At 48.1% G+C, this 13,681-nt stretch overlaps 1 protein-coding gene across 1 annotated transcript in view; it reads right to left on the minus strand.

Annotated features, from left to right (window-relative positions):
- ROR2 (receptor tyrosine kinase like orphan receptor 2) overlaps nucleotides 1–10,521 on the minus strand; it is a 164,247-nt gene extending 153,726 nt beyond the window's left edge. The window contains exon 1 of the mRNA XM_037493252.2: nucleotides 10,434–10,521. Within this exon, the coding sequence (XP_037349149.2) occupies nucleotides 10,434–10,521 (88 nt within the window). The remainder of the gene's footprint in view (nucleotides 1–10,433) is intronic.
- Nucleotides 10,522–13,681: the final 3,160 nt, after the last annotated feature.

Below are 13,681 nucleotides of genomic sequence, written 5' to 3' on the forward strand. Positions count from 1 at the left end.
CAAGTTGGCATCTGTGTACATTTGATGCACATCATTTTCAGTCCTGTACAAACTTTCTATCACAAAACATACTCCAGGATCATCTTCATTTTTCCCTGTTCCAGCCGCATTATCAGTTAGTTTCTCCAAGGCATTCCTCCTTCCTTTAATGGGGAACAGTATTTATAAACCAAGATCTGGGCACTAAGAATGTTCACTCCTAAAGAGGTGCTAAGAGATAACTGTTATGCATAGAAAAAATACATTTTATAAATTATGAGTTTATAAGTTTAACATAACATATAGTTTACCCTGGACAACACAGGTTTTAACTGCGTGAGTCCACTTAAATGTGGATTTCCCTATAAGCAGACAATATCAACTTATAGCCTGATAACTACAGTAAGGCAGTGTAAATACATTTTCTCTTCCTATGACTTTCTTAATATTTTCTTTTTTCTAACCTACTTTATTATAAGAATAAGTACATGACACATAAAAGAAAAATATGTTGATCAACTTTATGTTGTTGGTAAGGCTCTTCAGTCAACAGCAAGCAGCTAGTAGTTAACTCTTGAGGAAGTCATTAAGTTAAATGAAGATTTTCGGGGCCTCCCTGGTGGCGTGAGGGGTTAAGACGCAGCCTATGAAACTGTCTACAGCCACTGCAGCACGAGTTTGATCCCTGGCCGGCCAGGGAGCAACCCACATGGTGCAGCAGACATCTCCTGCCTCACCCGCTGCTCCCCTCAGCAGTGTACTTCGGTTGGTCTGCCTGTTCCGTTCCCCACTCTGTCTCTGGTGGGTCCTCTCACACCCCACACCTCTGTCCTGTGCCCCAGCTCTTGTATGCATAAATAAATCTTTAAATAAATAAATGAAGATTTTCAACTACAGGGGATGGGGTGTGGCAGCCCTAACCCCCACCTTGTTCAAGGGTCAACTATATACTGTTATATATGGATATGCATGTATACCTATGTATATATGAAAATATATCCAATCATGAATCATGCTGATGGCTCCAATTCCAATCCAATGTCCTTGGTTTCTTCTTGTTTCCCTCATTCCACATTTGTATCTCCCACTCTTGCTAGGTGAGAACCCTGTCTCCCACACTATCAACACACAATCCTACACATCTCATTGGCCAATCCCACAATTCACACAACAGTTTCAGAATCGATACAGCCATACTACTATGGAAAACAACCCTTATCCCTAGAAGAGGACAAGCTTTGTTTTCAGGGCTTTTTCTAGACTGAGGATGGAAACAGTCAAAGTACTGGGTCCAGGGCCTCCCCTGGTGGCGCAGCAGTTAAGCACTGGGTTGCGAAGCTGCCCGCAGCCTTTGCAGCGCCGGTTCAATCCCTGGCCACAGGCGAGGGTCCCACATGGCGTGCAGACCTGTCCTGCCGCCCGCTACTCCCCTCAGCAGTGTATTTCATCAGTCTGACTGTTCTGTTCCCCACTCTATCTCTGGTGAATTCTCTCACCCTCCTGCGCTTCTGACTCTACCCAGAGCTTGTATAAATAAATAAATCTTTAAAAAAAAAAAAGTACTGGGTCCAACATTCACTGTAACTAGGTTTCATATTGTTCCTTTGCAGCACAGTTCGGTATATTTACTTCTTTGCATTCAGCTTTAGTTTCTTTCATGATTTCATTTTTTGAATACATACAGCATTAACATGTTCCAAAGTAAAAACTATATAAAAAGATAGCAGAATAAACAGAGAATGACTAACATAACAAAGGCCTTACATGGTAAGCCCACAGCCAACATCACACTCAACAGTGAAAGACTGGAAGCTTTTCATCTAAGACCAGGAATAAGACAAGAATGTCTGCTTTCACCATTTCTACTAAACATAGTACTAGCAGTGCTCGACAGAGCAATTAGGCAAAAAGATGAAATAAAAAGCACCCAAAATTGGAAAGAAAGTTTATCTATCTTTGTACGTGGCATCATCTTACATGGAAATCCACCAAAATACTATTTGAGCTAATAAACAAATTCAGCAAATTTGCAGGATACAAAATCAAAACACAAAAATCAGTTGCATTTCTATACACTAACAAAGAACAATCCTAAAAGGAAATCAAAAAACATTTCCATTCACAATAGTGGCCAAAAGAACAAACTCCTTAGGAAGAAAACTAACCAAGGCAGAGAGGCAAAGGACTTTTATTATGAAAACTACAAAACACTGCTGAGAGAAATTAAAGATCCAAATAAGCGGAAAGACTTATATTTGTAGACTAGAAGATTTAACATTGATAAGATGTCCCTACTACCCAAAGCAATCTACAAATTCAATGCAATGCTTCTCACACTTTCTGACTTCAAAACATACTACAATGCTGTGTTATCAAAAATAGCAGGAAAAGGACAGAAACACAGACCAAAATCATAGACTAGAAAGCCCAGAAGTAAACCTACATATATGGTCAAATGGCAAGGGTGTCCAATGGAGAACAGTCTTTTCAAGAAGCGATGCTGGGAAAACTAGAAATCTGCACTCATACATGAAGCTGAACCCTTAACCTTATGCCATATGCAAAAATTAACTCAAACTAGATCAAGGAACTAAACATAAGAGCTAAAGCTATAAAACCTTCACAGGGAAAAGTTTAATGACACTGGATTTGCAATGATTTCTTAGATATGACACCAAAAGCACAAGCAACACAAAAGCAATAGATAAGCTGGATTCCTTAAAATAAAAAAGCTTTTATGCTTCAAAGGATGCTATCAACAGAGTGAAAAGGCCGCCTGCAGGATGGGAGGAAATAAGTGCAAATCACCTACTTGAGAAGGAGTTAGTATTCGGACTATTTAGAACTCCTACAACTCAACAACAACAGCAAAAGACAATGTGAGTAAAAAATGGGCACGGGGGGGGGGGGGGGGGTGTTGGGGGGGGGAGTGCCTCCCTGGTGGCGCAAGGGGTTAAGACTGACTCAACCTTAACAAGTTCAATCCCCAGCCAGAGAGCTACCCACATGGTGCAGCAGACCTCTCCTGACTCTCCGGCTGCTCCCCTCAGCAGTGTATTTCAGTCAATCTGCCTGTTCTGTTTCCCCACTGTCTCTGGTGAATCCTCTCGCCCCCTGCACCTCTGGCCTGTGCCCCAGTTCTTGTATGCATAAATAAATCTTTAAAAAAAAAAAAAAACAGGCATAGGATTTCATCAGTAGATCTCCAAAGATAATGCAAATTGCCGACAAGCTCAAGAAAAGATGCTCAACATCACTGGCCATTAAAGAACTGCAAATCGAAATCATACTCATGGTATGATGACTACTATCAATAAAACAGAAAAAAACAATTGTTGACAGTGTGCTGGTTCCTCAAAAAATTAAAAACTACCATCCAACATTCCCACTCCTGGATAAATTCCTAAAAGACCTAAAAGGAAAGACCTGGACAGATAGTTGTAGATCCATGTTCCCAACAGCATAATTCACAATAGCCAAAGGCTATATTGCCCACCAACAGATGGAAAAGCAAATATATGTGTTATATCTATCTATCTCTCTCTATATACATCCATGTTCATATATACATGCATGTATATGGTTTGCGTGTATATGAAATGGAATTTTATTCAGCCTTAAAAAGAAACATAGCACTGGGCTTCCCTGGTGTCACAGGGGTTGAAGTCTCAGGCTATCAAGCTATCACCAGCCAATGCAGCATGAGTTCCATCCCGGCCAAGGAGCTACCCACATGGCCCAGCAGACCTCTTCTGTCTCGCCCGCTGCTCCCCTCAGCAGTGTATCTCAGTAGATCGGCCTGTTCTGCTCCCCACTCTGTCTTTGGTGAGTTCTCTCGCCCCCCACACCTCTGGCCTACACCCTAGTTCTAGTGTGCACAAATAAATATTTTTTTAAAAAAAGAAATAAAGCACTCAAGCATGATGCAATGTGGATGAACACTGAAAACACTATGTGAAGTTGAAGAAACAAGTTACAAAGGGACACTGGCTTTGTGATTCCATTTATTTGAGGTCTCTACTGCAGTGGGATTTGTAGAGACAGGGAAGAGAATGGTTGTTTCCAGAGGATGGAGGAGGGAGAGTGGGAGGTGCTGTTTAATAAGAACAGCTTTTCAGTTGGGAAGATGAAGTTCTGCAGATGAGTGGCACAACAATGTACAGGTACTTAATAGCACTGAATTGTAAGGCCTCCCCTGGTGGCTCCGCGGTTGAGCTCTGGGCTGCAAGCTGTCAGCCTCTGCAACGCTGGTTCGATCCTGGCTGGCCAGCGAGGGTCCCACATGGCTCGGCAGACCTCTCCTGCCGCGCCCACTGCTCCCCTCAGCAGTGTATTTCGTCAGTCTGCCTGTTCTGTTTCCCACTCTGGCTCTGGTGAATTCTCTCACCCTCCTGTGCTTCTGACTGTACCCAGTGCTTATATAAATAAATAAATCTTTAAAAAAAAAAAAACATAGCACTGAACTGTACATTTACAAGTGGTTGAAAGAGTATATTTTATGCACATTTTACCTTACTGAAAAAAGAAGATCTGTGGTAACTGGTCTCTCCTTGCAAAAAGCAGTGGATGCCTACAGCCTGCTACTGCCATTTCTCCAGCCCTCCACCCACCTCTCACACTGATTTTTTTTAAACATTTATTTATTTATGCATGCAAGAACTGGGGTCTAGACCAGAGGTGCAGGAGATGCAAGGATTCACCAGAGACAGAGTGGGGAGCAGAACAGGCAGACTGACTGAAATACACTGCTGAGGGAGCACCAGGCGAGACAGGAGAGGTCTGCTGTGCCATGTGGGTATCTCCTTGGTGGGGGATCAAACTTGTGCTGCAGTGGCAGGAAATAGCTTGATAGCGCTGTGTCTTTCACCCCTGTGCCACCAGGGAGACCCTCTCATGCTGATTTAAACTTGGCTTCCTTGTCACCATCGCCTCCTACAGACTTATATGGTCCTCAACTTTTCACTATTTTAAACTGCTCTGAAAACATACCCAATGTTATAGAACATGATTTGGTGAGCTGGGGGTGTTGCTTGCAGGGTGGAAGAAAATTCTCAATTTCCAAATGTCATTTCCAAATAGTCTATCAAAGTAGGAAACACAAAAGAACATGCTACAGCAGAATAGGGAGGACTCTTAACGCAAGGTGACCCAAAAGTGCCCGTAAGCCTTCTCAGCCTGTGCCCCTCACGCCTTTCCTTGCCATCAAATTTGTAGGTTGTCGCTTTCTTGATGGCAAACTCCACTCATTCTTATTTCCAATGCCCATTGCCTGCTAGGGGCTAAAAAGCTGAGCCTGTTTCCCTTCCACCCCTTCCGAACTCCTTAGGGAAAACTGAATTTTTCTATCTTGCCTCAGTTTCCTCCTAGGACCTTTCCTGGGAATCCTCCAACAACCAAGTCCCTGGATATTTCATGCACCTCCTTTTTTGGGTACAAACACTATCCTCTCCCTGTAAATCTGTTAATTCCTTTACCCTCTTCATCCCCCACTGGGATTTGGGTCTCCACATGGGAGACTTCATTTGCACCCTGCAAGGAGCCTGGATAGTTTGGGAAGCTGACTGGAGATCTGGAAGGTTTCTAGGCCCTTTATCATGCTGGGACTCTTGGAATCTGCACTTGAATGTGCCTCCTGACTAGTTTCTTTTTCCCACTTGAAGTTTCCTTTTATGTCAGACTCATCCAGTGGGTGTCAACAGTAATAACTACCAACATTTCATGTGCTTTTAATGGCATTGGAGCCCCATGTCAGCTTTTCCAAACAAGCACATACAGAAGTGCGTCTTCACAGAATTCTGGCAAACACCATAACCCAAAAATACACTTCAGTGTTTAAAAACTAACATTTCCCCCAATCAGCACTGTCTAGAACACAAACATGCAGCTAAGGTTGTTGCCTTGCTCATCACACAGGGCTGAGCCCCTCTCTGGCAGATTAAATGCCTTCAAACCTCCCGGGGTCAACAAAGAAAACTCTATGCAAACAGGTGAAACCCCAACTTGCTCTGGACATTACGATTTGTTCCTGAAGCAACCATGACAAACACACACACCCTGGACAAAGAAGGAAAAGGGTCCTCCAGGGCTGGTCGGTAGCAGTGATAAAGTTGTCCTTTCTGGACTGGACCCACTCTGGCAGCTGGCCACAAGTGTGCCTGTATGGCAGCGGAGTTGAAGCTTTCGTTTCAGTTTAATTAATTTTAACCGAAATAGCTACATGTGCCCACTGGCGAAGCTAATCCACAGCACACCTCCACAGGAAGGGTCTCTGCAAGTCAGGTTAACTAGCCCTGCAGGAGAGAATCTGGGTGTGGAAACCATTAGCCCCATCTACCCCCACTCCCACCACCCCACCCCACCCCACCCCCAGCATTTGGGATTTAAGGAAACCCTCCCCCACACCTCAATACTTGAAGAAGCAGCCATATACTCCCCCAGATAACATCTCAAAAGTGACAGAGTGCTTACTGAAGCCCATTCCAAGGACAATTAAAGACACACACACCACTTCCCACTGGAACTTAAGACCTCCTAACGGACAAGCCACTTAGTCAAATTAGGCTAAATTTTTCTGTAATTATTTCCTTCCCTTTGGCTTTTGATTTCTTGGTTCTTTCAGAGATAGAACTTTAAAAAAAAAAATTCCAACAATGGTGCAAACCACACTAACACAATTCCCTATTTTTGAAAGCTTTATGAAAATTCCCAGCATTGTTCAACAAACAGTTCCTTGGCTACTCTGTTAATATGATTTTAAACAGATCACACCCCAGACATATTTTATGACAACTACACATGCAAAGCAGAGCTGTCCCGCCCTTATTTCCAACTTGGCAAGTTCCTCAACAAAACCAAATAAATATATACTAGAAACAGGAGGCTGGTACAAACCCCAGCTGGCTGCAGCCATAATTAGGGGGCCAGAGCTACTCTTACAGTTTAGATTTTTACTTCTAAACTCAAGAAGCCTACACTACCCACTGAGGTCTTAACATTTCTGTTACAGTGCTGCAGCTGAATAAGGCAAACCCCAAGAACCCAAAGGGTCCCTGAGAAGTCATGTTTTCCACGTTGCTTCCAGTCCAATTGTCCTTTCATGAAATTGCTACTGGCTGCAAAATCCAGATTTAACTGGCAATGTCTCAGCCACAAAGCAAAGCCCCCCTGTGACTGAGCTTTGAAACCTTCCATGCACAGTGTTCTTGGGGTTCACCTGGCAGACACCACAGGGTCCCCAAAGAAGGAAATCACTTAATGGCAACTTTCTCTACCAGGAAGATTTGTGCCCCATCCCACCCCTTGGGGTACAGCAGGATAAACCCACAAGCCAGCCCTTCTCTGCAGAGGGAACCACCACAAGATGCCGGTAGGAGCAGGAGCCTATGAGTTCCCCTCTAAGTTCCCAGGGAAGGGGCCAAATAAACACCAAAAGGCCTCCAATGTCAACAAACGTTCTAGAAGAGGGTTATAAATTTGGGGTGGGGATAACTCATAGTAATCCTGTTCTCCCTGACAACAATTTGGATGGTATAATTAGAACTCTCCCAGGAAAAGAAAGTCCACACATTTCTTGAATTTAATCAGACTGGCCAGAGTTCTACAGATTAGGGAAGTCTTTCCTTCACACCAGCTCCCATTTCAATGACAATGGTGACCTTCCACATCCTGGCCTCCCAAGGAATGCATTTTAAAGACCTGCCTCTTCACTGAACCTTTCCTTAGAAATCCTACTTTGGAGGATTCATCTTCTCCACCTGTGACAGGGGCAGCTCCCTATTGCTGTATTTCTATTCTACTGGCTTCAGAAAAGATACCAGAGGAAAGAAAAGTATTAAATATAGACTTTGCCAGGCTGAATTGAAGTGGAGGCTAAACCTTTACAGGGAACAAGTCATTCACTGCATATCACACCAGAGGCTGATCTACAAACACCAATGATGTTGTACTCGGACCAAACAACAGAAACAAAATTCTTATCGGTTTCCTAACTATGACTGGCTTTAAAAATCAAAAATTCAGCCTCACTGACTAGAATCCCCTCCGTCATCCATGAGGTTTCTAGAAACAATCCTTCAGCAGCTGACAATAATGTCACACAGGTCAGTAGCATTCAGAGTTTCTAGATAGAATTTTTTATCAAGTAGATTCCAGGGTTAAACTTGCTCTTCATTAAATACTGAAACATTTCAAATGTATGCTGCTTCTCTGCTTGGTACACAGCCATAATAAGAAAAACATGTTGCTTGACTTACTATATACATAAAAAGTCTTCTTTTTCCACAGTCTTCTTATTCAAGATGTTTTCATTTATTCCTTCTAGATGGATCACTATCATTATTTATTATGACCAGGGATCTGGGCCAGAAGTAAACACTGCACTGTCAAAATGGGGGGTAAGAAGGACCCCAAAACTCCCCCTCCCAAACAGCACTGTCCCAAATCAAGTTTTTGTCTCCTTAGGGGGCAGAGCCTTCCATAAAAAATGTAAAATAAATAACTTATAAGTCCTTTCAGAATAACCTTTCCATGTTTTCACAAAGTAACTTATGTTTTCTATATAAAATACACTCAAATTACAGGGATTCTTTTTCTACGGCAGAAAAGATGCCAAACACCCAAATCTCCTGTAATCATAAAATTGTATTCATATTTTGAATATAAATGATCATATTCTTTGACTTTTCTGTTAACCTAACATTCCAGGAGGAAGAGAATTATAAACAGCTTTCCTACTCCCGCCCCACAGATTATTATTATTTTACTGGAAAAAGAAAATTACATCCACATAAGGTTCAAAAATTAACTAAAATGACACTGGATTGCTTTGTTGTTCAGAGATTTCTTAAATTTAACTGGAAATGAGGACTATGTTTGAAGTATTCCGCCCGAAAAGCGGTCGCAACTTTTCTGGTTTCTGCAAGAACCTTGATTTATGCAACAGACCCACCATCCTTTCAATTATCTCCCACCTAAAACTCCTCCCTAAAGCACCCCACCTCCCCCGCAAATGCAACAGAAACTGCCCGCCCCCCTGCAGTTTGCCAGGCTGAGTTCCGCGCGGCCATCTAGGTAGCACAGGGCCACTGCACGTCCAGTCCCGGGTTCAAGCCCCCTTCTCGCTCCCGCACAGCCCACCGAAAGGAGCAGCAACTCTAATTCTTGTAGGGGGCGGGGGGAGGGAGGTTGCAGAAATCGACGGGGTTGTTAGAGACCCACGGGCTGGCGCAGAAATGTACTATGCACACACCGTCTCGCCGTGCGCCCTGCGCGGCTTAGGCTTTAAGGGAGAGCGACATAAATGCAAACCCCTTCCCGAATCAAAACACCAGAGATGTCTGAGGCATCCGCTTAAACCCACACACTCCCCCCAGAAAGGCCGCCCAGAGCTCTGCTTCCGAAGACCGGATCCCTGGGGCGCGCAGCTGGCAGCAGGACGCAGGAAGAGCTGGGGCCCCTTCCTGCTCGCGGACCCCAATTCTCACCTGCCCGCAGGAACGCTGGGGGGAAGGGGTGCCCAACGCAGAAGGTGGGCGACTGTGAAACCCACTTACAAATAAGGGGGCGTCTCACATTTGTGGGACTTGAGGAGAACCTCTCCCGCGCCTGGAGGTGGCCCCCCCACCCCAGCAGGGGGCCGGGTACCCCGCGAGGCTGCGCGCCGCGCGGACGTTCTCTGAGCGTCTGGACCGGGTGGGCAAGCGCCGCCTCCTGGGGTGCCCTAAGCCGGTACCCCCCGCCCCCGCTCCGAGCACCCCGGCAGCTCCTGCGCACCCCAGGGCCCCCGCTGGAGACCGCGCGGGCCCCACGGAGACAGCGGGGGCCCCACGAGGAAAGTGCCACCAGGGCGCCCGCTCGCCCCTCCGTCGCGCGCCTCGCCTCAGGGCCGAGTCTCGGTGTGACCCGAAGGCACAACCGCTGAAGGGCCGCCCAGGGACAGCGACCCAGGCACGGGGACCGCGCTCCGGCCCCCTCTCGGCGTGGGGGAGGGGGCGAGGGGCCAACAATGGGGAGGCCGGAGACCCTCTCGGCTCCGCGGCGGGGTGGGGTGGGTCGGAGCCGGCTTCTCCCGCCCGCCCGTCCCCGCCCCGGGGGAACTCGGGGACAGCCGGGGGTCTTGAGGTCCGTGCGCCCCGGATGGGTGACTTGGGGTAGAGGGCTGAGTCAGGTCCTGAAATCACAGGGCGCGTCTGCGGACCCGGGCCGCGGTCACACCTCCAAACCCTCGGAAACCCCCGGCGAAGGCTGCCCGCGGGCGCGGCCGCCGCCTGCCCGGCCTCTGGAAACACTTAGCCGTCCCCAGAGCGCGCCTCGCCGGGAGCAGCCCGGGCGGCGGGGAGCGAGCACGGAGGGGGCCGGCCCCGCGCCCCTAGCCCGGGAGCACGGCGCCAGCTCGGCGGCCCGGGGCGCGGTCCCCGCGGACGGCAGGCGCACGGAACCGGGGCGGCCGGTCTTACCTGAGGTCCGGGGCACCGAAAGCAGGAGCGCAGCGGCCGCCCAGACGGCCGGGGCGCACAGCAGCGGCAGCGCCGAGCCCAGGGCCATGCCGCGGGCCGAGGGAGCTGGACGCGGGAGCCGGCGCGGCGCTGGGGGCCGGGCGCCACCTCCCCAAGGGGCCGCGCGTCCGCTGCCCTTTCTCCCTGGTGCTCCGCCGCTCGGCGCCTCTCGAGGAACTGCTGGCTCTCGTTTTCTGCGGGCCCGGATGCGCCGCTCCGACCCAGGCGCGGCGCGGGCTGCCTGCGAGGCTCGGGGCGCGGGCTCGGGGGGCGGACCGCGGGCGCGCAGGAGGCAGGGTCCGCGGCTCGCCCGCCCCGATGGGCAGAGCAAGGCCGGCACCTGCGCCCCCTGCCGGCGGGACGTGTCGGCGGCGGTGCGGTCGCGCGGGAAGTGGGGGGCCCAGACCTGGGGCCCGGCTCGGTGCGCGGAGTGCCTCCCGCCCCCGCCCTGGGGCTTGCCCCTCAGGACACTTGGGGTGCAGAGGTGGCGCCAGATGGGCGACCCACTGGACCTCGGTGGGGCTGCTCGCTCTGCAGAGGCGCCCGGGGCGGTAGAAACCACCTTCAGGGGGCGGAACCCCCATGGACCTGTGCACACACACACGCAAATAACTCGGGACGACGTCCCTCTGCAAACTCCACAGGGGCAAATCAGAGAGTCATCCCGGCCCAGAAGCCAGCGGCGGGGGAGGCAGAGGAGCGAGGTGTTAGAGAAATGAAACGTTCACTCAGGGAAAGGAACTGGCCACGTCCCCACCGGCGCCTTCCAGGGCCCTCCTCACCGCGCCACGCCTGGTGGGGACAACCACTCCTGTCCCAAATGCCCCGAGACTACTGAGAGTGGAACTGCGTGGAGGGCGACCTCGGGAGTGCGATACTATCTGAAGCCACCGCGGCTTTTTGGTTTACTGTTAAAAGCAAATTGTGTAATTTTACCCATTAAAGGCAGAACACTATTTGTTCTCTGCAGAGCCCCCAGAACATGCAGAAGTAATTTGCTTCACTTGTAAAAGACATTTTGAACGCAATTCAAATAACATGTTTTCTTGCTTATTCTTGGTTTTGCTTAACACATGCAAAGGTCTGGAATTGGAAGGCCTGACCCTCCACTTTGTAACTTAGGAATTTTCTTTGTTTTTCCTCCCCTGGAGAAAGGATTTGGAACCTCCAGCGTCTGGGTTGTTTGTTTTGTAAGATTTATCTTTTAACTGATTGTCAAGCAGTTTGTTTGGCGGGTTTTTTTTGGGGTTTTTTTGTTTTGTTTTTTTGTTTTTTTGTTTTTTTTGCTCAAGCACCATTTCCTGCTGGTTGGGGTAAATTAGCAGGAGCCCCGGTCTTGGGTGTCAGACGCTGAGGCCCCCCACTCTTACCGCCCCAAATGACCCCCCCCTCCCGGGATTGCCCTTCCATCACCCCACACATGGCAGGAAATAAACGTGCTTCTGCTATGGTCTGCTGACAAAATGGCTGAGCCAGCCCCCGTCGGTTACTCTGTTAAAAGTATTTAGACCTCTCACTGTCTCTGCTGAATTTGTTGGAGGGAAAACATCCTCCACAGTTCTCATTCCTAATGCACGCGAGAGGGTCTGGGACTGGCCGTGGCAGCCAGGGATCCAGGGAGAGTGGAAGAAGATGGTAAAATCATTACCCCGAGTCAGGACCCCAGCACAGGTGGTCCAGTCAATGCTGCCCGGGCTTCTGAGCTGGGGGTCTGCTCTCCTGGGTGTTGTTTGAGGACTGCCAGGTGTTTATCTTTGGGTTTTTCCTCCCCTTGGGACCCCTCAAGGATGCTTTAAGAGTAAATAAGGTTTTAAGAGTTGGTCTTGAAGCACTTAGTTCCAGATTCCTCTGTTCTGGATGTGTTGCAAAACCAAATGGGCTTATAAAGAAAGATCCTAGAAGCCTTACTCTCAAAACCCTGGCAATGGGCAAAACGTGATCTGTTCTGTGGCCCCATGTGTGTTCCCTTTGCTTTCTGTTGTGCCTGGCTGGAGGTTGTGGTTCCAGAACCATTCCATCAGCAGCGCTGTCTCTTTATCTTGGTGTGAACTTGGGGGAAATGACTTAATTATGCTTCAGCCATTGATCAATACGTGAGATTTTCACATGAGTGGGTTCCCTACAAACCTGACCAAGTTTAAACAACAGCATACATTTTTGCTGACAATCTCTTAGATAGGTTCACAAATATGGGTTCTATCACACACTATTCCTGAAAGCTTTTCAAAAATTATCTTTCCAGCATTTCTTTCCCCAAAGGTTTCCTATCTGTAACTCTGGCCTGCTCACCCCCTCTGCCCCTGACTCCCTCCCTGCTCCCTCTACAAATTCAGAACTGAAGGATAAATAATAAGTTTATATTTCCAAATGGAATAGGGTCAAAATATGTGCTTTCTAAGGAGTTAGCAGAATGTGGCTTAAATCCAAAGCCAGATTGCTGTATAACAAATCATCCCAACACCTAACAGCTTAAAACAGTAAACATTTATTATTTCACATAGTTTCTGTGGGTCAAGAATTCAGGAGAGCTTCACGAGGCGGTTCTGGCTCAGCATCTGTGTCAACCTCAAAAGCAAAATAACCATTCATTTTACCAGCAAAAGGAGCTTACTTGGGAATAGCAGAAAGGCTGCAATCCTGGATAAGCAAATCATGATAACCCATAGACAAATCTGTGGAAAAAAGGAGAGGTGCTTGCTTTTATAGGGGGAAGGAGAGGTTGAGTGGAGCTGTTAAATGAAAGTCCTTGGGAGGATATTAAGAATTCAGGGGGCCGATGACTCCTCATTGGCTGAGTACAGCCTTTTCTATGACAGGACTGTTGCTGGGCGAGGGGAAAATCTTCCTTCCTGGTAGCAAAGTAATTTTCCTTTTGGGAGTGCAAGATGTGCTTCTTCCTGCAGGCCAGGCAAATAATAGTGAGTGCTAGTGTGTGAGAGCTCCCCCTACAGGCTGAGTCATCTGCTCAACGGAGGTTTCCTTGATACATTTTTACAGCTCCATTGCATCAGGTTGCAGTCAGATGTCAGGGCTGCATCATCTGAAGGCTTGACTGGGCTACATGATCTTCACACCAGGCTTCATGCACCTGACAAGTTAATGCTGGATGTAGGCTAGAAGCTGCTGGGCCTCTCTACAGCATTCCTTTGTCTTCTTGACAATGTAGCAGCAAGCTTTCTCCAAAGGGAGAATAGATGGAAGCTCCATTT

Source organism: Talpa occidentalis, unplaced genomic scaffold, assembly GCF_014898055.3.
Source record: "Talpa occidentalis isolate TD23 unplaced genomic scaffold, MPIMG_talOcc4v2.1 talOcc4.7, whole genome shotgun sequence".
NCBI lineage: Eukaryota > Metazoa > Chordata > Mammalia > Eulipotyphla > Talpidae > Talpa > Talpa occidentalis.